Source organism: Chinchilla lanigera, unplaced genomic scaffold (assembly GCF_000276665.1).
Source record: "Chinchilla lanigera isolate Chin_1 unplaced genomic scaffold, ChiLan1.0 scaffold00150, whole genome shotgun sequence".
Lineage (NCBI taxonomy): Eukaryota > Metazoa > Chordata > Mammalia > Rodentia > Chinchillidae > Chinchilla > Chinchilla lanigera.
Genome location: NW_004955551.1, coordinates 2,362,134 through 2,386,953, shown reverse-complemented (window position 1 = coordinate 2,386,953; position 24,820 = coordinate 2,362,134). Strand labels below are relative to the sequence as shown.

The following is a 24,820-nucleotide window of genomic DNA, read 5'->3' as shown; positions in this document are numbered from 1 at the left end:
CTGCAAAAGTTTTTGCCTTTTTACTTTAATGTTTAAAAATTAATGTCCAAAGCCAGCCCATAGGAACATGGGGAAAGCCTATGAGTCTGTCCCTAAGATCAGGTAAGGGGCAGACAAGTGGGATACAGGTGTCAGGCAAACCCGGATGGCGAGTGCCTTGGAAACTTGCATGTGAGCGTACTGTAGTCATCTCCTGCAGCTCCTGCTTGTTGGGGGAAGCGGGAGGCAGAGGAGTGGTTTGTCCTTTTGATCTTAGTTTGGTCTTTAGATTGAGTATAAAGAGATTGGCAGGTTGGCCCTTTATTTAAAAGGCAAAAAAATATTTTTTGAAAGTAATGGATAGGCAGAGATTTCATTATGTTACAGTGGTTGGAAAGAAGAGATAAGGCACTAAATCTGTGGCTCCTGGGATTATTTTAACCATCAACTATACTCATTGAAAACTCTGGTAATGAATGCAGCTTCAATGATTTATTTAAATGCAGTTTAAGTAGAAGAGTGGTCAAAATCCTGGTGGTTAACTGATTCTGTCAATTAAGATAGTCTTGTAAATAAGTACAGCGAGCTCAGGAACCCCCAGGGACTCCCAATCTCAGAATAAATAAGAACAACATCATTATGATGGGTAAGGAGCTTTCTGCAAATCTGAATTAGTGATTACAAATATGCTAGGAAGACTGAGGGGGGCTTAATAGGGAAATGCTGCTTGATTTTGAACAGGTGCAGTTCAGCTTTAATTATTTATGACATTCTGCTAAGCAAAGAGCACCTACAGTTCGTTCTCAAAGCAAAACAACAAGCCCTCTGCAGAAATCTCCAGCCCACAAGGACACACATGACCCGAGCGCTTCTCTTGGTTTAGGTCTGAGCCATTTCTGGAGGGAAAGAGAAATAGAATGTGTGAGGACAAAAATCTTACATATATTTTGCTTTAAAGAAAAAAAAAGGTAAAGGGAGGAGCGTTCTCCGCCTTGGGAATGCAGGATTCTGCCTGGTGGGCTTGGGCCCTGCTGCTTGTCCTTCTAGGCTTTCCCTGGTGAGGAGGCTGGACAGTGCAGTGAGGTGGCCTGGGAGGGAGGTGAGCCTCTCAAATGCAAGTGGTTGCATAAGGGGCTTGCACAACAGTGGTGGCCCTGGACGTTCATTTTGGAAAGCCTGGAAACTCAGAAATTCTAACCCAGAAGCGCTGGGACTTGAAAAGGAAAAACTGGAGCTCTTATCTCCTGGGAAAATGCAGTTGTCTAAGCATCAATCCATCTGAAGGGGTTATGTTAAACCAGCCCCAGGAATCAGGCGGGACGCCGTGGGAAGGTCCCCCAAGCCACACTCACCCATGGGCCAGGCGCCCCACTCAGGGCCAGCTTCTTGTCTGGTGTGCTTTATGCTCACAGCCCTGGGCAGGGCCTGAACGGGGCAGCATGGGAGGAACGTGGGCCCTGATATGGGTCTTTCCTTCTGATATTTTCTCCATTACCTAACATAAACTTTCAAAGAAATGTACCTCTGAGCATTAGACCTGAGAGAGCTATACGGTGCGATGTGTAATTTTCTTTCCACGGCACTTCCTTCTTTAAAAGCAGAGACCTAATTGAAGCACAGAGGTCCTGCCGCCTCAGCGATCTACTTCTCTGAATCCTTTTTGTCACAAGTGAAGTAAAGTGTCAGGTTTTCCAAGGAATCGTTTTCCAGAGCAGAGACCTGACACTTTCTACAAAGGTTTGTTATTTCTGTGGGTTTTCCTTCTGTTTCAGAAATCTGCTCATTTCCTAAACTGGGTTGTGCTTTGACGCCCGAGCCATCCATCCAGCTCTTTTTGCCTGTTTGTGGGCACCGGGGCTCGTCTCTGCCACATGACAGCTTGCCTGGAGTGGTGTGCGCATGGGACCAGTGAAGGGAAAACAGAAGACCAAAGTGAAGTCAAAGAGAATTATGAAATGGCACAGAAAGCTCATTTTAATGAAAATGACCTGTGGAACTGTTTGGAGTTCTGTGGCTCAGGCTTATTTATCACAGAGTTCCTGCTGAGCCCTCCTTAGGTGATTAAGAGTCAGATTATTATTTTCTTTAGTGTCTGTGCAGAGGCTAGTTGAATGTTACTAAGATGTAATTAATTTAATATAGTAGTAAAGCTTGACTTGAAGCATGACTCTGTCTTGCTAATGGTGCTTATTCCTAGATTTTTTACATCCGTTTTGACCAGGGACCGTTTTTTAAGCTCTTTGTGCCTCAGATCTCTTACCTTAAAACGAGAAGATTGGGCAATCCTGGATGTCTGATCCCTTCTCACTCTATGAACTGTGATTTAATTGCTAAGCCATGGTGCACCAATAGCCATTTTTCATCTTAAACAACAGCACAGATTTACTTAAAATACAAGATTACCTTCTTGGCTAGATAGTTCACAGGGCTTTGAATAGTTATTGCAAATAATGCAAAAAAGCAAGAAGATAACTGCATAATAGACCACTTCATTTTTAGGTAATAACTCAGGCATAGATGGTTAAAAACCATCTTTCATGTCACTTCTCAGTATTTAACAGAGACCAAGAGATCATAAGCCGGGCGTGGTGGCACACATACCTGTAATCCCAGCACTCGGAAGGCTGAGGTAGGAGAATTGCTTCAAGTTCAAGGCCAGCCTGGGCTACAAAATGAGTTACAGTCCAGCCCGAACTCCATAGTGAAAACCCTGTCTTTAAAAGACCCCTCTCCACAAAAAAACCTCAACAAAATCAGCAACAAAAACTAGAGATCACAAGACAAAGCCTTCCTCAACGTGGCTGTGAAATCAGCAAAAAGCCCACAGGTCTAAGTCTCCTAAAGTTCGAATTCCCATGAAACCCCTCAGCAGAGAGCAAAGGACTTGTTGAATGAGGACTATTCATTTCTAACCATATCTCACATGTAGGAAGAGACAATTTAAAATGTGTGAGCCATATTTCACATTTAAGAAGGAACAACTTTCATTATAATCACTACCAAGCTGGTTGTTTTGATGCATAGGTTATATTCACATTTTCTAGGTTACTTAGATGTCATTTGAAAAAAAATTTTCAGTGGAAATGTGTGCGTGCGTGCATGTGCATGTGTGTATGTATGTTTTGCCAGGAATCAAGCCCAGGGTCTCACACATGCTAGGCAAGGGCGCTTCACCACTGACCTACATCCTCAGCCCTGCAAGTGTTAGGGAGAAAGTCATACTGACATACTAACAGGTTGGCCATTTCTAATCCTGAGATCCAAAATCTGAAATACTCTAAAACCTGACATTTTTTGAGTGCTGACATGATGCTATAGGTGGAAGATTTCACACATGACCTCATGAGATAAGTCGAAGTCAAAATGGAGGAACACTGAAAATATTGTGTAAAATTACCTTCAGGCTATGTGCATAAAGCATATAGGAAGCATAAGTGAATTTCATGTTTACACTTGGGCCTCAAAATTCCTCACTGTGCATATGCACGTATTCCAAAATCTGGAAAAAGAACCCTGAAATCTTCAACACTTCTGATCCTAAGCATTTTGGATAAGGGATGCTCAATCTGTATTAATCTATTTGTAGTTTACTGAGGTTTTTTTCCTCAGCCAAGCCACCTTCAGCTTTAATCCCAGATTGAGTGTTCTTTGATGGGGACAAGAGTATTCTGGTATCAGGCAACTTTCTGTTTGGCTGTATCGTGACATTGCCAAGTGCCTCCCTTACATGAATGGCACTGAGTTCTCTCACAGCCTAAGAGCTAGGTGAGCATTGTCATGTTTTGTGATGATAGCTTGTCCTATACCTTATGGTGGCAGTGCTGCCGCCTGACCCGGGTGGTTTTACTCTAGCTCATGCTTTCGATAAGTGGCTTCCTTCAAATGTGGCTCCAGTGTTGTATAAAAACACTATTACTGCTAAGTCAGAATCACAGTAGAAGTAACACCTCCCCAAGAGCGTGCAAATATATTTTAGCCCAAGGAATACTGTTGAGAACAGCGTTGGGGTGTGATGCTGCTGTCCCAACTTCTATGACATGTGTGGGTTATTTATTTTTATTGTGGTAAAATAACCATACTATAAAATTTACCATTTAAGTCACTTTTAACTTCAGTAGACTTATATTCTGAATGTTGTGCAACCACCACTGTTTTATTTGGTCATCTCTGCATTTATTTGTTTTTTTTATTTTTTTTTGGTTTTTCTCCGGTACCAGGAACCGAACTCATGACCTTGCACTTGCCAGGCAGGCGCTTTGCCACTGAGCTAAATCCCTAGCCCCATCTCTGCATTTAAACAGTTATTCCCTATTGTCTCTCCTGTAATCCTTGAGATTCTCAGTGCTGCTTTTTGTCTATGAATTTGCCTATTCTAAGTAACTCATGTAAGTGAAATCATAGGCTGTTTGTCCTTTTGTGCCTGGCTTATTTCCATAACATTGTATATTCCTGGATCATCTATGTTATAGCATGAATCAAAAATGCAATACTTACCTGGCAGGGGAGATATCATGATCACAAAAATGCACTGTTATGGTTGAATTCCATGGTGTGGCTATACTGTACCACATTTTAAATATTCATCTGTTGATGGACACTGGGATTGTTTGGCTGTTGTGAATAATTCTGCATTTGGTGCACAAGTATTGTCCTTACTTTCATTTCCTGTGGGTATATGCCTAGTAATGGAATCATTGGGTCATACATCAGTTCTCTGTTTAGCTTTTTGAGGAAGGTCATGCGATATTCAGAGGGCCAAATTCATAAGGTGGTGGATGTCTTGCTGTCACTCACCTTGTGAGCATCTTCGGGCAATGGGCATCCGAGAGAACAGACTTTTGTTTCGGGATTCACTTTCCGCCTCCTCTGGAAAGATCCTTGTTTACTGAGTGGAGGCAAGAGTTTCTGGCACAGGTCCTAGATCAGTGGTGGCAAACCTGTGTACACATCTTATTTATTTTTCTTTTAAAATGAAAGATGTTAATGTTTGAGTTGTTTTTCTAAACTGAAACCTCAGTGTTCGGGTTTAAGTGCAGTGTTGGCACTTAGCGATAAGTAAGTGGGTTTTGGGTTGCAGTTTGGGCACTCAGTCTCTGAAAGGTTCACAGTCACCATCCTAGATGATCAGCTGGCCCAGCCCTGTTCTCTGGACACCTCCTTAAAAGCAAACTTCTGTCAGTGTGGAGTTTAAGCATTAACAGGTGTTTGCCTTCACATCTGTGTGATAAGCAGCTGCAAATGCCACGGTCCTTGACATATGCAAGCCCAGCTTGTGCAAATGTGTGAGGAAGGGATAGGTTGGAGTCCCCAGGCTCCTGCTGGAAGTGGAGTTTGGGAATGAGTTAGAAAAATTTTATGCACTTTAAGAACTGGCCTGTGTTGAACCTTAGTTCGTGGGCTGCCTTCCCGAAGGCAAAGCGTTACAAGGAGTTGCTGTCTACCTGTGTGAATTGGGCCCTGGTACTGGTGAAAGAAGTCATGGGCAGCATGTCACCATCACATAGGCACAGTGTTGGACCTGGCACAGAGTATGGCCTCTGGGTGTTTGTTCCACTTATTATCGAACACCTGGGTATTTGGAAATGTCTGAATATTTTTTGCAATGTGGAAATCAAACATCCAGGCGACAGCTTGGGTCTTTGGCCTTTGACTTTTCACCTGTGTGTTTTTGGTGGCACAGAAATGAAATCTACATTCCCAGTTGTCACCCGAAGGTAGCTGGGGATTTAACAGGTATGTTGAGAGATTTGGGTAACAGAAGAATTGTGAAAAAACCTGTCTGGGCCACCTTTTGTCTTTGCATTGACCGGGTTTGGAATGTTTGTAGAATCTACTTTTTGTACAAGAGAATTCAGGCCCCTAGCTTCAGTCTGCTTTGTTTCAATATTGAAATGTTATTTTAAAAAGATTTTAGGCAACATAGTTTTGAAGCCCCATGTACTCTAATTCTGTTACTTGGGAGATGGAATGTAATGATGAATTTCACAAAGATTTGACCACGGCAGGAAAGGAAACAGAATTGTATATGTGTTGGTTGGTGCAGGCTATCTCTTCCCTTTTGTGTTTGGTTAGCTAGAGAGTTACAAATGCAAGGGTTCTGTAGCCTAGGATCTAATACCCTATGGGTGGCTGTGGCATTGTTTTGTGTTACTTTTTGTTGCATATGAAATTTCTGTTTAAGTTTGGAAAGTGCAAAAAAAGAGTAAACAATATTCATAATCCTTCCATTTAATTATGTAAAATATGGTGCTGATACTGTGGCATATTTTCGTTTTGAATTTAGGCTTGTTCATATTGCCATGCTTGTAGCATCAGGGGTGTGCTGTGTGTGTTTGTATCATTTTATAAATTGGAATCATGAGTGTACTTTCTTGTCTTCTAACTTTTTTCTTCTATCAAATACTATATAATCATATCTTACCAGTTCTGAACATAAGAATACCTTATTCTAGTGACTATATATGGTTTAGTTATAATGAACCCTCCATTAAGTTATATAGGATGAACTGTACATTATTAATGACTTTTGTGTGCGTGTATTGAACCTAGGGCCTTGCACATTCTGGGCAGCGTGCTCTGCCATTGAGCTACATCCCCTGCTAAGTCTCCTTGGTGGATTCCATTATCTCGTGATGAAGAGTACTTGAAGTTTTGCTCATGTGCTGTGAAGGAATTGTTATTTTCTGCAGGCCAGATTTCCTAGCAGTGGTATTAACTTGGCCAAAATATATGTGTTACTAACTTGAATGGTGCCACCAAATTACTTTACCAAAATTTTTTTTCTCCATTTCTGTTCCTATTTTCAATTTAAGTCCATATTTACCTCCATTTTCACCAAGCACTGAATGACAGGATCTTCCTTATTTTTGTTAATCAGCTGGTGAATAGCAGCGTCTCATTATTCTTGCTTTCATTTGCATCTCCCTGATTGTTAATGAGGTTAAGCATCTTTTCATATGTTTATTGGTTATTTACAGTTCCTGTTCTTTGAAAGCAAAGGTGGTGTACAAGCCTTTTAACTGGCCAAAATAATTGTAGCACTGAAAATCTGGGAAGTTAAACAAACCAACAATGACACATTGGAGGACGTGTCTTACATTTTTGTTGGAAGAGTAGTCTCTTATGTTTACACTGAAGGTTGATACAGAAACATAGTGATTTAGTAAACCCTGAAACTACACCTTTGTTTCCCATTTTTATAGAGTTATTGTTCCATTCACTTAGCTTGCTATTAAGTAGCCACTGATTACCAGTAGGCAATTACAAAAGTGTCAGAAGTCCTACTGTTGGCAGCTTCTAAGGATGTCCATTTGGAAAATGCCACAGCTCATAGTTTGGGATGGGTGGTATGTCAAGAAGTCAAATACTGGCACAGTGGTGTAAGAAAATAAATATTAACAGCATCGCATGGGGCAGTATTGATTGAGTACCAAGGTTCTAGAAGGGTGAAAACATCCTCTTCAGTAAATATACTCCTCATCAGAAAGCATTTTATCAGTCAGTGTTAACTCATTAATATTTGTAGTGCATCCTTCCAGTATTCAGGGAGCATGTTCCCTTGAAGAGGAACCTTGTATAGAATGCCATACCTCCAGCAAGAGACTGGAGCTGGCCATATTCCTTTGGGACAGAAACGGCAGCTGCCAGGCTGGGCTGCATATGCCAGTATTTAATGTCTTGGGCTGAGGCAGATGATGTTCCCTCCCCATGTGGTTCAGGTTCAGTTCCATTTGGAATACGCTGTGTGCCAAATCTGGATCCAGGCGCAAGAAAGACATTGACAGTTTGAATGGGGTCCAGAGAGAGGCACTGCTGTGATTAAGGGCTTAGGCGCTTGACATTTGAGCGGGGACTCAAAGAACTGAATATTTACAGCAGGGCTAAATGCTGGATTACATGGCTTGGTGACGTTGGGACCTGTGGCAGCATCCCAAAGTTACCCTTCATGTGACAGGTCCCTCAGAGATGATGAGAAGGCCACTTCTACATCCCTGACAGTTTAGGGTAAGATACTCACCTTGTGGGTACCTCCTTGTGGTCCTATCTGCCTCCAGTTAAGTCAAGGAGGTAGGGTCTGCCTCTCCCATGCTCTGTGCATTGCAGCTCCAAGTAGCACCCAGAGGCCAGTGTATAGAAAGTTCTCTTAGTACTTACTGGAAAATTTGGTATCCATACCTCCTTCAGAGTACTCATGCATGGGAGGCTTCTCTCCTAAGGGAATACCTGGCCCATGTGTTGGTTCTCCTCCAGGTTGTGACCCAGTCAAAGCACAAGGCGAATCTTCTGTGAGAACAGACCTTCTCTGTTGTAGAGCAGATGGCCTCAGATCCATTTTACTGCTAGATACGTATCTCATAACAGTGAGAATCAGTTTTCCTGTCACCACCTCCATAATGTTGAACTCTGAGACAACCTCCATGATTGTTTAGAGGTCAGGTGGCAGCTGAGTAGGGCGACTGCCTACAGGTCGTTCTTTTTGAACCTAGGGCCTTTGTACTGTACACTCTCTTGTTATTTTTTATTTTGAGACAGGGCCTCACTAAGCTGCTCAGGCTGGGCTCCAACTGGCCATCTCCCTGCATCAACCTCTGAGAGAGTGGGATTACAGGTGTGTGCTACCATGCCAGGCTCTAGAACTCGTGTTTACCTTACTGCTTGTGCTCTGTTAGAAGGGTCTGGCCTTCACTCAGCAATCCTTCATGATCAGCGATGAGTGGTGATCTTGTTTTTGACTTCAACAGCTATAACTGTACTCTGTAGTCATGGATTGCATAGAATAGAGTAACTGACTTGAAAGCCATGGTGCTGGAGTGAGCTCATACAGTCTCTCTCCTCTGGCAGGCTGATCACTGGGCCTGCTGACCCTGCCCTCCTGTTTTTGTAATGGAGCACTTGTGAGGTGATTTGCTTCATTCTCTAGTTTAGTTCTTTGGATCACTCATGTGCTTATGAAGGTTCCGCTTGTATTATCGGGTTTTGTGTGATTAAGGCTGCAAACACTTGAAGTACTCAGGGCATCATTCAGAAGGTCAGGTGAGGTTCCTGAAATGATAGTTGGTGATTACTAGGCCTGGGCTTTTTATTACTTTTTCTTTGCATTCCCTGGAATGCCTTTTTCTTTTCTTTTTTTTTGCGGGGGTGGTGGTTTCCGGTACCAGGAATTGAACTCACGACCTTGCACTTGCCAGGCAGGTGCTGTGCTGCTGAGCTAAATCCCCAGGCCCTGGAATGCCTTTTTCGAAATCTAAGAATGATTTTGGAAAGAAGTATTAAATCTCTGAATTCTAGAATGATGCTGAAATTTGCATCTTGTCCTGGTAATAAAAACATATACTTGTTAAAAAGCACGAGTCTCCTGAAACATTTTAAAAGCAAGGTGAGAGCATTAGAGTCCAGTCTGTTTGCATATTGACAGAACTGTGGGTCGGAGTCACACGAGGTTATTTTACATGTGCTTCTTCTCTTTGCAAAGTCTCAAGCACTGCACACAGATGGATCTATAACTTAAATTTTGTATGGATTCATTGCTCCCATATTTGGAATTCTGAGTATATCAGGAACATGTAAGATCTAGTCAGCCACCACCAGGGATGGGATGGCCAGATCTGTGTTTCCACTTGAGATGTCTTGAGACTTCCAGAGAGCATATGCGAGCCGTGAAGAAAGAAATGAAGGGCTTTCAAACAAGAAAACTCCAGGAACAATAAAAGTGCTTGCCTCATGCGCTCTGTGGGAGAATTACATTATCTAAGGCAGGAGGGAGCATTCAAGGCAATGCCTGACGCAGTTAGTACTTACTAGTGTGACTCTATGTGGTTCCTGGGTGATATGGGGGCTGAGGAGTCCCAGTGGATGAGTGACCTGGTAGCTCACTGCTCAGGAGCATTGATACTGTGTGGATTTCCTATCACTTGGGTTGTCCTGGAGGATTCATTCCTCAAACCCATGACAGTGGCACACCCACTGTAATATCCCTGAATACCACTGCACATCTCAATGTGTCAGTCTCTGCCTCATAGTTCTTCCTATGATGATCAGGGTTTTCACATTAATTATGAGGACAATTTAGAGTGCAGGCAATTCTTTTCTACCTTCCCTACCTTGCCCAGCTTCTTCTCCTTCTTTTCCTCCTTTTTTTTCCCTTTTGGTGCCAGAGATTAAACTCAGGGCAGTGCACATATTAAGCATGTTTTCCACCACTGAGCTATCTCCCAGTCCTAACCACGTACATTTGAAATTAAGAAAGCAAATGATCTGGCATTCTGTGCTAAGGTGATTAAATAACTACCTTTACTTTTATCTTTTCAGGTACGAAACCAGCACTGGAGCCTTATTATGGAAAGTGTGGTCCCATCTGACAAAGGCAATTATACCTGCGTGGTAGAGAATGAATACGGCTCCATCAATCACACGTATCACCTCGATGTCGTTGGTGAGTTTGCTTCCCCGCGTGTGGCAGCTGTGCACTTGTCTGTTCTAGCTTCAGTTATTTGAAACCATGAAAGTGCATCTTGTTTGTCCCAAGTGTTTAAGGAGAATTGGTTTGTTTTCATTCTTTCTACATGCAAGCTGTCATTTGAGAAGGATTCTCCTGTCACTGACATGGCTCTGTGTCCTGATTAGCCAGGCTTTCTGGGTTTTGCAAGATCCTCTTGGATCTCAGGCATCATTTTTTGTAAGAGGGACATGTGTAAGAGGTCTGGAAGCTGAGATTACTCTGAAAAATGTGTGCAGGGTAAAGGGGTCAGATAGAATGTAGCAGGACTTTATTTTTTAGAAGAGAGGTAAAATTACCTAAAGAAAGGCAACTGTATCATACAGGCTGAAGAGTAAAGAAAAAGGTATTAGAATGACTGAGCTGATAGCTGGCTATGAAGCGGTCAACATCAAGGGGCCCTTCAGTTCCATAGGAAGAAATTTGTTAGACACTGCCAGTTCAGTGTCTATTCCTGGAAGGTATTTTCTCTGTGAAAAGGAACCACACATATGAGTTTATAAGTACGTTTTTGTCAGAGTGCATAGAAGTAAGCCATTTTAGTTAGACGTCTTAAAGATCACATAGGTTGTTGTCTTGGAAACCCAAATTTCTTCCCAAGTTTTGCCTGTTGGGATGGGTTTTTACTGTAACTGATGAAGAAAAGGTGTTTCTGTGTTGGAAAATTGCCAGTATGTGGATCTGCTCCTAATGTACGTCTCGTTATGCAGGGGTGGTGGGTTAAGAGCTCTTCTGTGTTGGAGCTGTTCGTTCTCTAACTTGTCACCTGTCATAACCTCAATGTGCTGCCTGTTTTTGGACCGTTTCTTTGGGTCACCTGATTAATGTGTTCTTCCCTACATGTAGGTTACCGACTTAGATTTAACACGTAGCTTAGGAGAATTTATTTTGCTTTAATGTGACTGTAGGTAATGCCAGAAACACATGCCCACCCACTGTGCTCGATAAACAAGTCTCTCCTCCATCATTTCCCACGCATCTGCCCCAGCATTATCTCACTTATGGGTTTTTCTTTCCCCTTTCATAAAATATAACTTCTTTGAAGAAAGAGATTCCATAGATATTTGGATTGCCCAAAGAGCCACTAAAAACCTTGCCAAAAACTGGATTAACCAAATTATATAGGTTTAGTTTAACTGAAAACAAAACACAAAACCATTTTGATTTTGTGTCAAGTTACATGAAGCTCCATTCACAAGACACACGGCCTTAGAAAGCATGCTATGGTCTTTACTCCTATTTGTATACAAGTGTTCAGTGGAAAGAATATTTATTTGAACATTTGAGTTATACATAAGTCTTGATATGAAATTTGATAGGCCTTGGTATTCATAAAAGAATGAGTTTTGAGACCTCTTTTTCTCTGAGAGATATTTGTGGTATGTTTCTTAGGATTACTGTGTTTAAGTATTTTCAAAACAAACACAGAGAGCAGTAACACCCTTAAATACGAGAACAAAATAGGTAACGTCTCTTTTGGCATCGAGGCACTAGAAGTCCACTCCTCAAAGAGCACACGACTTGGAATTTGACAATTTACTTGGGGCTTTGTGTGTACGGCATTTGATGTGACATGTTTCCATATAAGGAAAGACAGTTCAGCTTTGGGCTAGAAGTTCTAAATATCTAATTTTGAAATTAAGTAATTTATTGTGGGAAAAAATAATTGTGCTAAAGCAATCTTTTGGGATTATGGCTTTGCATAGGCTTGGAAATTATTCATTGAGACTGCTGGGACCATTCCAGGAAATGTAGAGTCCTGTCCCTGCCATTCCAAACCTGGGCTCTTGCTTACAGCAGGTTTAATGTGGAGCTGTTATGTAAAACATCCAAAAGTCCCTTGCCCCACCTCCTCTCTGAGCTTTCTGGCAGCTCATCCCCATGAAGCCCTGAAATCTGTCTTAGAGTTTAGGGTAGGGATTTGAATTGGGCTGCTGAATAATGGAACTGTGCTGTCTAATGTTAATCCCCTGGCAATCAGTCTTGTTGAAAAGAGGGTATGATTCAGTAGTGTGATGTAGAGGGAGCGTGGAGTGTATGGGGTAATGCAGAGAGAGGCCTGATTATGTCACAAACTTGGGAGATCGCCCAGCCAAACGCGGGCCAATAATGACACAATGCTGGTTGGGAATATCCATTAAAGCTTGACTCCAATAATTTTCCAAGCCTTGAACCGTCTTTATAAATAGAAGCCAAAAGTCACTGGAGTATAAGACATTTTCAGTAAAGATGGAGGTGTGAAATACTCTCATCTTTGCTCAAAACTCTAGTAATTGCTTTGAGAAGCACTAATAAAATAAGAATTGAGTCAGCTAAAGAGTCTCGTGGAATTACAGGGCTGGCAGTCATTCTGAACATCTCGGCAAGTGGAAACAGAAAAGATACAGGCTTAAACAGTGAATTTCTCGTGGCCCTCAGGCCTAAATTTAATATATTGCTGGGTGATAACAGCCTCTAAGCTACATCTCTGTTTCACAGAGAATCAGAACCTCTTTCTCAGTGAAAATGAGGTCCTGTTCTTGCTCACATTCTCTGAGGTTTTATTTTTGTTGCTATGCTACATAGACTTGTGGTTCAGATATTAGGAAGCATCAGAATGGGTGAGATCTTTTTGTTGAAATTCTTCCCTGGAAAGGCATCCCCATAAGCACTTTAATGTAAAACCCGTGTAATTTAAGTGACATTCCTGTGTTCTGGAATTAAACAGCAAGCCATTGTTGTGTGCGAGAGAAATGCTTTTGTTTATTGGAGCCCTTTTAGGAGACTTGCTTGATCCTCATTAAAATTGACACCATTACTTTTTGGCCATTTACTGCAAGGGAAAAGTAGTGTGAAGCTCCACATCTCAGTAATTGTAGCAATAATAAAACAGGCTGCCCTAAAGTAGCAGGCTGCAGGAGGTGCTAAGTCTTTGCCGGGGTTCATCAGTGAGGGTTGCTGATGTCCTGGATTTTATGGGGCCCTGCCACCAAGAAACCACACCTAGGATGAGCCATTAACTCTTCCCTTGTGTCTGACTATGAGGGCACTGAGATTCATGTGCTTGTTGATAGGGGCAGCAGGTATGTCAGAGGACACATCTGGGCACAGGCTGAATCGGGACAAGCTACTTAGCTCTTTTGCACTTCTTTTTTACCATCAGTAACATGGAAATGATAATGCTTTCCTCATTCCTGTGATGGTTGTATTAGTTTTCTCTATCTGCTGTAACAAATGACTCCACATTCATTGGCTTAAAATAGCACACATGCTTTTGCTTATAGCTATGGAGCCTAGAAGTTCAGATCAAGGTGCTGCCAGGTGTCATGCCTTTGTCACAGTTTCCAGTCAACAATCCTTGGGGATGTATCCCTCCACTCTCTGCCTCTACCTTCATGTAACCTTCTTCAATGTGTATTCTAAAATTTCCTGTATTTTTCTCTTAAGGGGATGCCTATCATTGGATTTGGGGCCCTCCTTAAATTGAAGATGATCTAATCATTATATTTTTAACTTAATTACATCTGTAAAAATCTTTTTTTCTGAATAAGGTCATATTCATGGGTTCCAAGGTTTAGGACACAGGCATCTCTTCTTGGAGCCACTGTTCAACTCACTACAATAGGCCAGAGGCATCAGAGGAGTCAGGAGGTGAACACACCACATTGGTACATAGCTGGCCAGCCACAGTGCCAGTTTCTTCCCTTCCAAAGCTAAATTCCTTTGAGGATTGGAAAGACTCTTTACTAGCTTTTTTTTTATCTCCACCAAAAGTCTTACTAAACAAACCAAGTGCCATTTTGGGACCAATAGAACTAGCTAGTAGCTGATGTTCCCATATCCTGCTGTAGTTTTCACGTTTTCTCATTGAGGCCATCCTAAGACTAATCTGGCTGCTGAACTTGCAGAAGAGATTCTTAGAATTCAAATGCTTGAAGTTCATTGAGTTCTTTACCTCATCTCCTCCCCACCCCGTCTTCAGAAGAGGTAGTTCAGGTCCGACAGATGTGATGACTCGTGCGAGGACTTAGAGAAGGCAGTGAAGCTGGGGTCTCAGGGTAGGTCTTCTTAGCTCCTAGTCAGTGCTGCTCCAACTGCAGGTAACTCCTTCATGTTGTGTTCACTTTGGTGTGGGCCAGCTGTGACTGTCACCACAGTTCTCTTCAGTAGGAGCTGCTGCTTCGCCACCCAACATTTAGCTCCTTTCTGAACTGGGAGAGCAAGAGAGAGAGAGAGAGAGACAGAGAGACAGAGAGACAGAGAGACAGAGAGATAGAGACAGAGACACAAAGACAGAGACAGACACACCAACACAGACTGAAATTCACAAGACTGATTGCTCTTTTTCACTTATGAAGACCCTGTGAGCTTTTACTTCTCTTGGACATTCCAGTTCTGGAGCCCCAGAGACCATCAGATAACAGGGTGGCTTTTTCACCTGGCACTTGATATTTTGGGGGCAAAGTACAATGGGAGTAGAGATGGTGCTTCTGGATTTGCCTAGCCATGTATTTTCCAGAACTCTGTTGCCCACCCATTAGTGAAAGGTGTAAGCAGCAGACCAGTGTGTCAGCGAATGGCTGGGTGGAGATCACCCTGGTCTCACCACTAGCCCTGACTTGCTCAGTGGCAGACCAGAATGGCACTGTGACCATCCCTGACATAAATCCTTTGTAACTCAGCTCTGGACATGATGGAGCACAGCCTGAAAGCATGAAGGAATCCGTCCCGTGCTGACTGCCCCTCAGGTGTGTGTTCAGGGGGAATGAGGAATCCCCTTTTCCAAGAACTGACTGATAAGCCCACTGTGGCACTGACACCTGGCACTGAGCTTTTGGCAGCGGGTCCCCAGTGGGAGAAGGAGCAATTGCGCAAGTTGTTTATTGCCAGGGGCAGCCTGTGTCCTGGGAAGATAAAGGTGTAGTGTGAGCTCTGAGCAGAGGTGAAGAGACAGAGAAAAGCCAGAGTCCCTTGAACCACATCTGAAGAGTAAATTTGGGACCCACTGTGGATTTGGCCTAGAGTAGTATTTAAGTCAGTGAAAATATGGTGGCCTTGCTAGTTAATGCAATGGTGAGTTTATTACTGAGGTTGTCAGCATTAGATCCTTACTGCACATTTTCTCCTGAGGAAGACCACATCTAAGCCCTAGTTTCCATCATTCTGTGGCTTCTGGATGGAGCTTTTGTTCCTCTGTGACCAGGAGTAGTCTTGACAGAAGCACTTACGCTACATAGCACTGAGGATCCAGAGATGCTTGAGCTTCCGTGTTAGGTTGTTAATGCTCGCGCTTTTACTGGTAACTGGTAGGTCTCAGCTCTGAGGTTTCCTGGTTAGACCTTGTTTGAGTTTTTTTGTTTTTGGAGACAGGATCTTCCTTTGTTGCTTAGGCTGGCCTCAAACTCATGAACCTTGTGCCTCAGTCTCCTGCGTGCTGGGGTTACAGATGTGTGCCCCCATACCTGGCTTTCTTTTTTTTTTTTTGGTTTTTCTCCGGTACCGGGAACTGAACTCACAACCTTGCACTTGCCAGGCAGGCGCTTTGCCGCTGAGCTAAATCCCCAGCCCCCTACCTGGCTTTCTTTTTCAGCTTTTGCTCTGAGGTTAAGATTTGGTGCTTTATGCTGATGCTGGCTGTATGCACTAGCTCTGGAGTTGTGGAATCTAGCTGGAGAGAGGCAGAAATCCCTTCTGTTGAAAACAAATGGAGGTCTCCTGCCAGGGAATAGGTCACAGTGAGTACCTTTGTGATGGGACTGCTCGAGTCAGTGTGGAATCAGGGCGCTGGAGCAGCAGTTGAGTAGCAAGCGCATTCCTGTTGCTTCTTTTGTGGCTTCACCAGCTGTTTATGCCTTTTCTGCAAACCATGGTTGCCACAGTCAGCCCGTGAGGGTTTCTCCTTGCCAGATAACACCTCTGGAGGTTCAGATGGGAGTTCCAATGTGTTGGGAGGAGCAGGGAGTTCAAATCCCATTTCCATCCTCTGTTAGCTGTATGGCCTTGGTGGGTCATAGCACTTGTGAGTCTTAGTCCCATCATGCAGTGGGGGTGATAACCTACTTTCCTTGTAGCACAGTGAAGGGATGTGGTGGCGCTAAGCAAGCAAGTAAGTACAAGGGACTCTTATTAGGCAGTCCTATGGCTCTTCTCCTGTTTCTGGCTGGAACCCATGACCTGTTCTTGACTGATGGAGTGGTCACTCTTAGCCCTTCCTCCAGGACAGAGATTTCCAAACTCCCTCTAGTAGCTACTGTTTAATGAGCATTTGGTTGCTACAAGGTGGCTCCACTTTCCTGTTTCACAACAGGGATTCCTGGAGCAAAGGCAGGCCAGCAGGCAGGATGATCACTACTGGTGCGTTGACTGGCAAAGAAATACATGTTCAGCAAGCAGCTCTTCCTTCCAGGTCTGAGAGCAGGTGGTAGTCTATGTGGGTGTCAGAGAGGATGGGCATATTAGTACTTGGCAATATCAGCACTTTCTCTGTGTTCTTTGCAAACCCTCCAGCACCCCTTGGCTATAGGTGAGGAAGAAGCCATATTGATTGCTTTTGATTCTGGTGGGGACCTGGCTGAGATGGCTGGAAGGGCTAATGTTTAGTCTTTTGTTTGATCTTTGGCATGGAGTCTATGTCGCGGCAAAGAAGATGTAGAAATGCACAATCAGGTTAATGGCTTAAAATTTTCTATAAGAAGAAGGTCTTTTTGTCATACTTGCAGATGCAGATAGATATGGAGTAAAGAGAAAGCTGCTTTATTAGAGCTTGGGAGTAAGCTGGGCATGGAGATGGCCATTTGTTGATGGCAGAGACATTGTGTGCAGCAGTGTGCTATAATTTAGCAAGGTTTCTGTGTGCTCAGTTAGGGTACAGGCATCGGAACATCTCTAATCTGAAAATCTGAAATCCAAAACTTTTTGAGTGTGATGTTGATTGCATTGCATCATAGATCATCACCTGGGCACTCAAAAAGTTTCAGAGTTTGCAGCATTTGGGATTTTAGATTTTTTTTTTTAGATTACAGATGCTCAACTGGTAAAATCTATGCAAATATTCCAACATTCAAAAAATTCTGCCATCTGAAGTACTTCTAGTTTCAAATACTGTACTTCATGTAAGACACATTCAGTCTGTAACAGAAAAATAGTTGAGTGAGTTATTTATGTTTGGAATTTTGTAACTCTTAATGTATTTCAAAGTACGAAGCAAGAAATATGCAGTTTTTGTCTAACTTATTCATATGGCTTAATCAGTGGCCACCTTTGTAAACTGAGAGTCTTGGGGAAGTTTTATGCCAAGTCATATGGAGATGTGAGCATGGGCATGCTGTTGTGTTCTTTCCCTTCTACATGATACATGCATTAGTTTGCTGTCATGGATCACTTTTCTCGTAGAATACCCCACTGGAGAATATGCATGCTTGTTTTATGTTTACAGTCAAGAAGAAAGGGTGTGACAGGGATATGCTCCTAACCTAGCGAGCAGAGTTGATTTGGAAGGGTAGTTTCAACAGTTCCTCTTCCACCTTTCTTGATAGCAGGTCAAGTGCAGGAGGCTCTGAGGAAGACATGGCTAAGGACACTGATGATTGCTTTGGGGAGTGGGTTCTGTTTCTCTGAGAAGAGAGAGATGAGGCAGTGAGAATGGCATTGTGTTGGTGTGGGGACAGATGATAGAACAGAGCACTCTACGGGACTGTCTGTATTTATTGTATGGTAAAGATGACTCCTCTATGCAGCACATAATGTCCACATAGCCTATAGTTGAAGGTGATAGCCATTTGAGTGAGACACAGACATTGTCCGCTGGGAGTTCTCATTTCACTGTGCAAAAGACCGCAGACTGTCACAGTGAGAGGATGATCCCGCTGGAACTCCACTTTTTTGTTTTTTCCCTTTCAGAGTATTTTCATTGTGAGATTCTCTTGGACAAGGTCTATAGGAATTCTTTTCTTCCCAAATACAGCTCAGTCTGTACCCCAGACATATCCACCTTCATATCAGGGAGCTGGTGATCTTTTGTTTTTTGTTTTTTGTTTTTTTTGGGAGCTGGTGATCTTTTGAAAGATAAGCATTGGCTATTATTCTAGGAGGACATTTGGGGAGTTGCACTTTGTTTGAAGAGGAAATTCTTGACTTACGGGTTTGTGTATGCTTTAGGCAGATACTGAAAAGTGAAGGACTTAGTCCTCTAAGTTTTATATTTTGGTTAAAAGAAGCAAAACAATCCTATATAGGAGATGGTTGCTGAGTGCTTATTAGTGGGTGGATTGGGGGCTGAGGGAAGCAGCCTGTCTGGCTTGGACAGTAGGAGACAAGCAGAATTTGGATCTGAGCTTTTTGTGATCTGGGTGACAATTTTGAAACCTCTTTTTGGGTGATGCTTTTACTAAGAAGTACTTAGAAGTACAATTATTTTCAGTCTGAGTTTTGTCTCCAAGAAAACAAATGGGGTTCATTGTCCAATTTCTCATGGTGTTTATACCAAAGGGAGGTATTTCTTGTTTGCTCAGATGGGCTGAAAGCTTTTCTTTCTGCTTGATTCACCCCAGGAGCAAGGCGAGGCATCAGAGATTAGCGTAGATCTTTGTAGTCTTTCTGTAGAAGAAAAGATTTTTAGATGATGAAACCTGTTGAAACCTATCAATATTTGTATGATGGGCATCTTGCCATGGCTGGGCATATCCATTAGCTTTATTATTAGTGGACTGTGTCCTGTTCTGCCATGAATATAGTATAGTTTAATCCTGTTTAGGTTTACATAATCGTACTTGTTTTCCAGTTACAAATATTGCTACAGTGACAAGTTTTGTATACACCTATTTATTAGGCACCTGTATGAATGTTCTTCTAGGACAGATTCTAAAGGTAGGCACTTTTTGATAGATGTTGTAAACCTAATGACCTTCATTTTGACTTTTAGGGCTTTCCAGTGGTTTGGTTTTTAGTTTCTTTGTAATCATTTGAGAGGAGGTACTCTAATTTGGAGTTCAGCTTTCCCAACAAGAGAGTATATTTAATTCCTGAACACTTAAAAAAAAACTTTCCAGCATGGTTTTCCCGTGAAGGAAACCCAGCTATGCAGACACCAGCTGGTAATCTTGCATTCCTGAAAGATGCTGCTCCCCCTAGGCAGGTGGCGGTGCTGGGGCTGTGTGATGTCCTGCGCAGCAGGGTTGCTCTCAGCTGTGTTTACCACAGCTCCTCAGGAGGGAGCCTGTGGAGACCTGACGTCTGCGTTTACATCAGCACCACGCCAAAGTCCTTACAGGGAGGGTCCTTGTACCGAGTCTTTTTGTTGAGAGAAAGAAAAGCTCCCATTTAATAAACACAACGAGACAAATACACTTGGCTGAGTACGTAGGTATCCCATGATCCTAGAATCTATCTTGCCCACTCCATGATATTGTCACATTCGCCAGGACTCCTCCTTTCTTAAATTGTGGCAAGAGATGCATAGCATAACCATTTTAATCACTTTAAGTGCACGATTCTCTGACATTCTACATATTCCAGTTGTGAAACCATCACAGTTGTCCATCCCTAGAACTTTTTCATCATCCAAAAGCCACATCTCCTTTGAACAACAGGAGAGGCACTTTGAACCTGAATTTGGCAGACCTTCGTGGTCATCAACTCTGGTTTAACTTTTGGAAGGTACAGGGCTCAGAGTATTTTAAACATTCGGGGTGTAAAGATTACACAGAGCCCTTCTTCTGTAATTTGCCCAAGAAGATTCAAACTGACACCCAGCAGGTAGAAGCCACTCATCCCCAAACCAAATCACAGAGTCTGTGACATTAATTAGTGAAGGTGCTTTGCCTCCACCTGCTTGGGTCTTCCCAGACTTGAGCCCCAGCCAGCGCTTTACTCTGCTTGTCCACGCCATCGAGCAAGCACAAAGGAATTAGTGGTGTTTTGCTTCTAGCATTTCACATGGTGCAGTCTCCATAACTCACTTCATGACTTACTGCTGGAGGGGAGACGCTTCATCTTTCCCCAAACAAGCTTGTTCCGCAGACGTTGCTGTCTCTGCAAGAAGACGTGTGTATGTTTCAGAGGCAGCTAGATCCCCAGCCCAATTCTACAAGACTTTCCAGAGGCAGATGGCCAAGCAGAAGGTGTGAACACCTGGGCCACCAGATAGCAAGGAGGAGAGAACAAAATCAGAAGAGGAATGGGCAGCAAACCAGTCACCGTCCACAGAATGTGATTTTCATTTTTTAAAAAGTAATTTTCAGGGTGCCCAGCATCCTAAACCCTGTAACTATATGGGCACTGGGACCCTTTCTGAATGTCCTACCCATCCCACTCTTCCCTTTCTCTGCTGATCACTTTTAAAGCACAGGAAAAACAAAAGTCAGAACCCAACTGGATTTAGCCTGTCTGATTTGAGAGCATTAGGCGGAGTCTTGACAAGGCAATGAACTCATTCTACTAATTGTAATGAGCGTGAGGCCTTTAGCAGGTTATGGGGCTCCTCAGGCTTCAGAAGGCTTTGATCGGCCTCCTCCTCCTAACAACCGTGCCTCATGCTAACTGGTTTAGTGCGTTTTTATGCAACAAAAGCAACCACCGCCTATTCTTCAGAAAAAAAGCGAGGCTGGGCTTTAGAAAAAAGAATTCTCAGTTGTTCTCACTCGTCTCCCAAATCGCAGAATGTACTTTCCCTATTCAGTCCCTTACAGTTGCTAAGAAACTGCCATTTTGAAGGAAGGGTAATTAAATTTTGATTTTAATTTAAAGACAGAGCAGGCAAGGGTATCCACGCTCCCTCGGTGAAGGGGTGCTTGAGAACAGGAGATTGGCTGCTTCCAGATCAGAGCTGAGGACACAGTGTGATTTGAGTGCTGCTGCCAGAGAAAGTGGCTTTGAACTGGTGCTTTGTCACATTCTTTTTCACAAAGGTGGCTTAACTTTTGGGGAGAAAAACTTGGGCGACCAATGTGTGCTGGGAAAGCCTGGGCTCTGGGCTTGATTAATTTATAGGTGTAATTTAAGAGCCTGGTTCTCTTTCTGATCCCAGGGATACATGTTTACTGAGCCCGTAGACATGAGGCCTCTCTGCTCCCTGGACATTTTTTACGGCTTGTGCTATGTCAGAGCAAGAGCTGTAGATCTCTTATGAGCAAACATATTATTATGTCCAGAGAAGGACTGGCATGTTATAAAATTTCAATGGTCAATTAACAAAGATTTATTCTTTGTCACTCAGGTATTTTCTTCTCTCTCTCCTCCTTCTCCCTCTCCCTGTCCCTCTCTCTCCTGCTCTCCATAATTACCCTTTGGAATGATGTAGGCTATGTTTTCTTCCTGCAGCCTTTAGCTGGATTATGGCTCCTAGCGATAGAACAAGACTTTCAAGAGACAATCTGGACATTTGGCCTCTTAGCAGCTGGGCTTTCTGCTTTAGTGAAGTGGACACTTGAAAAAAGGGGGTGAGAGCAAGAGAGAGAGAGAGACAAGGCAGGGAGGGAATGTATTTTTTAGAGTACTTCAGGCTGTTTACTACTCATTTATTTGGTGGAACCTCATTCCAGCAGTGCAGCCAACTGTCCCATCGGCAACAGCCGCACCCTTTGGCCGGCTTTCCATTGTGTCTTAATTTGGAATGCACACAGGGACCTTGGAGTCACTATTTGAAAGGTTCTCATCCTGTTGCAGGTCCATGTATTGTACATTTGCAACCTGCTGAGCTCAGAGTCTTGTCTATTTTTAAATTGCAGTCAAGTAAGAGAGGTGAGCTGTTCATCAGCCTTTCGGCTTTCTGTGTATTTATTTCACTCCTGTAGAAAGAAAAATCTGTTTTATATAATATTAGAGAGTTAAACATGCTGTAAAAGAACCTTGCCTAACGTTGTAAATCCTTCCTGTGGGGAAGATGTGATTTTGTTATCACACAGGGGAAGAACTGAGCCAGCTCTGGGCTTTCGTCTCTCATCCAGAAATAATTCATGGACTAATCCTTTTTATTTCGACTGATGTGAAAAGTTGCAAACCTGAGGGGTTCAGTTGGTCAGGGCCTGTTGAGGTTCCAGGGCAGGAGGTTGGCTATGGGAGGAGCATTGTTCTCATGGCCGGTGTTCTCTTCCTTGCGCCCACTGGGAAGGCCACACAAGGCAGTCTGCTCTGCCCGACCTGCTTCCTCATCAGCCATCTGTACTTGGCTTTTACCCCAGCATTTTAGAAGTTAGGTACTGGCTTCCACTTCTTGATTGCTGCTCGTGAGTGTCTGATGGACACCAGGGAAGATTGATGGCTGAAGGGGGCGGGAAGAGCATGGCACTCAGCAGATGCTGGCATCCTGGGACCATTTCCAAGATGTTTCAGGCCTCATTCTCTGACTTGTTTAAGGGCAGAGAATAAGGTTGCAAAGGAAATCAAAGCCTGATGTGGAGAAACGAAACATGAGGCCTACTGACTTTTAAAAAACATTTTAAATAACATTCTCTGAGGTTTCATTTTATACCAAAAGCAGCTGTAATAAGTTTTGGAAGACGGTATAAGGTTTCTATTAGAGAACGATTCTGCTTGCAGTTTTTGTACCCAAAGTGAGAAAGGGCCGAGGGGGAGAAGGGGTGGTTAAGAGGTTATTTCATATAAGGTGAGAAAATTTGAAAAGATGAATTCAAGACTGCAAGCGGTAACATTCGGTATGCTGTAATTTGCAAATGCAATAACATTAAACCATCGCAAAGGTTTCTTTTTTCCTTTTGGTGAAAATAGTCTGGATAGCAATGGAATAACTTAATAACTGGAGCCCAGCGGTGCTCTGACCACAAGTAAAGCAAGACTGCAGCTCTGTAGTGGGCCCTGCCAGGGTTGCCCCAGCGACTGATTCCCCCCAAAGGCTGGTGCAAGCCAGCGGCATCAGCGTTCTGAAAGCTCTCGTTGTTCGTGGGCAACATTATTTGATATTAAGGGCAGAGTATTTGCTTGTGAAACAATTTATTAGAAACAAGTATGTTTAAGAAGGAGGGCTTGATTTGAAATTTAGTAGATCTAGTTTATAAAATTAAAAATTTTGTAGTCCTTTTGGGGGAGGGCACTAGAGTTTAGAACCCAGAACCTCATGCATGCTAGGCAAGCACTCTACCACTGAGCTACATCCCCAGACTTCTATAGTACTAAAACATTTTAGACCTACTGTCAGTGTTTATCTTTTTTTTTGGGGGGGGGGATTTTTTTTTTTATTTTAAAGAGAAAAGAACAAAAACAAAATAACAAAAAGAAATACAAAAACATAAACCACACAAAAGCAATAAAAATGATACAGAATTCCAAAAAAAAAGGATAATAGGAAATTAACAATGGTTGTATTACATATTGTTATTTTCAAAGTAGTTGCTCAGATTATCAGATATAGGCATGCAAGATTGATCAGACAATTAAACATTAACTGTTCTTTCAATAAACCAATAGAAGGGCGGGCGTAGTAGTGCATACCTGTAATCCCAGCACTTGGGAGACTGAAGCAGGAGGATCGTTGGAAGTTCAAGGCCAGCCTGGGCTACCAAGTGAGCTCAAGGCCAGCCTGAACTGCATAGTGAGACCCTGTCTCAAAAAGACAAAAAAAGAAAAAAAAAAGAAGTTAAAAAAGAATAAACCAATAGAAATTAGTAGTACAATTGTGTTAGCTATTTTTTTGTGTGTGTGTGTGTCTGTGTGTATATATATATATACACACACGCATACAAAAGAAAGAAGGAAGTGTCAGTGTTTGTCTAAACACATATGTATATGAATGCAAAACAGGAAAGTTGAGCCAAGGAATGAATGGATACCTAAAACCCACTTTCTTGTGGGAAGGAATAAACCTTACTATTTGACAGGTAGGAAGGAGCATATTTTGTGAGGTCGGCCGGTAATATCCAGGCCTGAGGACAGCTTCCCTCCTGCTGTTAAATCTCTTGGTAGGGGGCCTGGTGGGAAGAGAGGAGAAGAGGCCCGTGTGTAAGTGGACTTAACTCTGTCCTTCCCACATGGATGGGCCAGCCAGGAGCACACAGGTTCCTATGGCCCATCTCTGAGACAACTTATTAGCCAAAGTCTTAGGGTTTCTTGTGATGTTTGAAGAAATCAAGCTCTGAGTTTTTCTGCCCTCAAAACCCAGAAGTCCTGACTTTTGGCTTCTCTGCTCAGCCTACACCAGTGATATTAGAACAGATGAATGACTTCTTTGGGGGCTCTGAAATACTTATCTTTATAACATGGAAACATAGGTGTCTGTGAAGTGATGGGAGATTTCAGAATGTAATGTGCAAAGGGCAACTACTAGCAGTTTTTCTGTTCAAAAAAGTTTTTAGGGGCCAGAAATAGGCTTATGCAATAAAATCAATTTGCACATGGTTTGGCTCTTATCCAACAAAT

At 42.8% G+C, this 24,820-nt stretch overlaps 1 protein-coding gene across 1 annotated transcript in view; it reads left to right on the top strand.

Annotated features, from left to right (window-relative positions):
• Positions 1-24,820, top strand: part of Fgfr2 (fibroblast growth factor receptor 2) — a gene marked incomplete in the record, with an annotated part of 105,811 nt that overhangs the window by 40,047 nt on the left and 40,944 nt on the right. Inside the window, 1 exon segment of the mRNA XM_005412181.2 lies at positions 10,288-10,411. Within this exon segment, the coding sequence (XP_005412238.2) occupies positions 10,288-10,411 (124 nt within the window).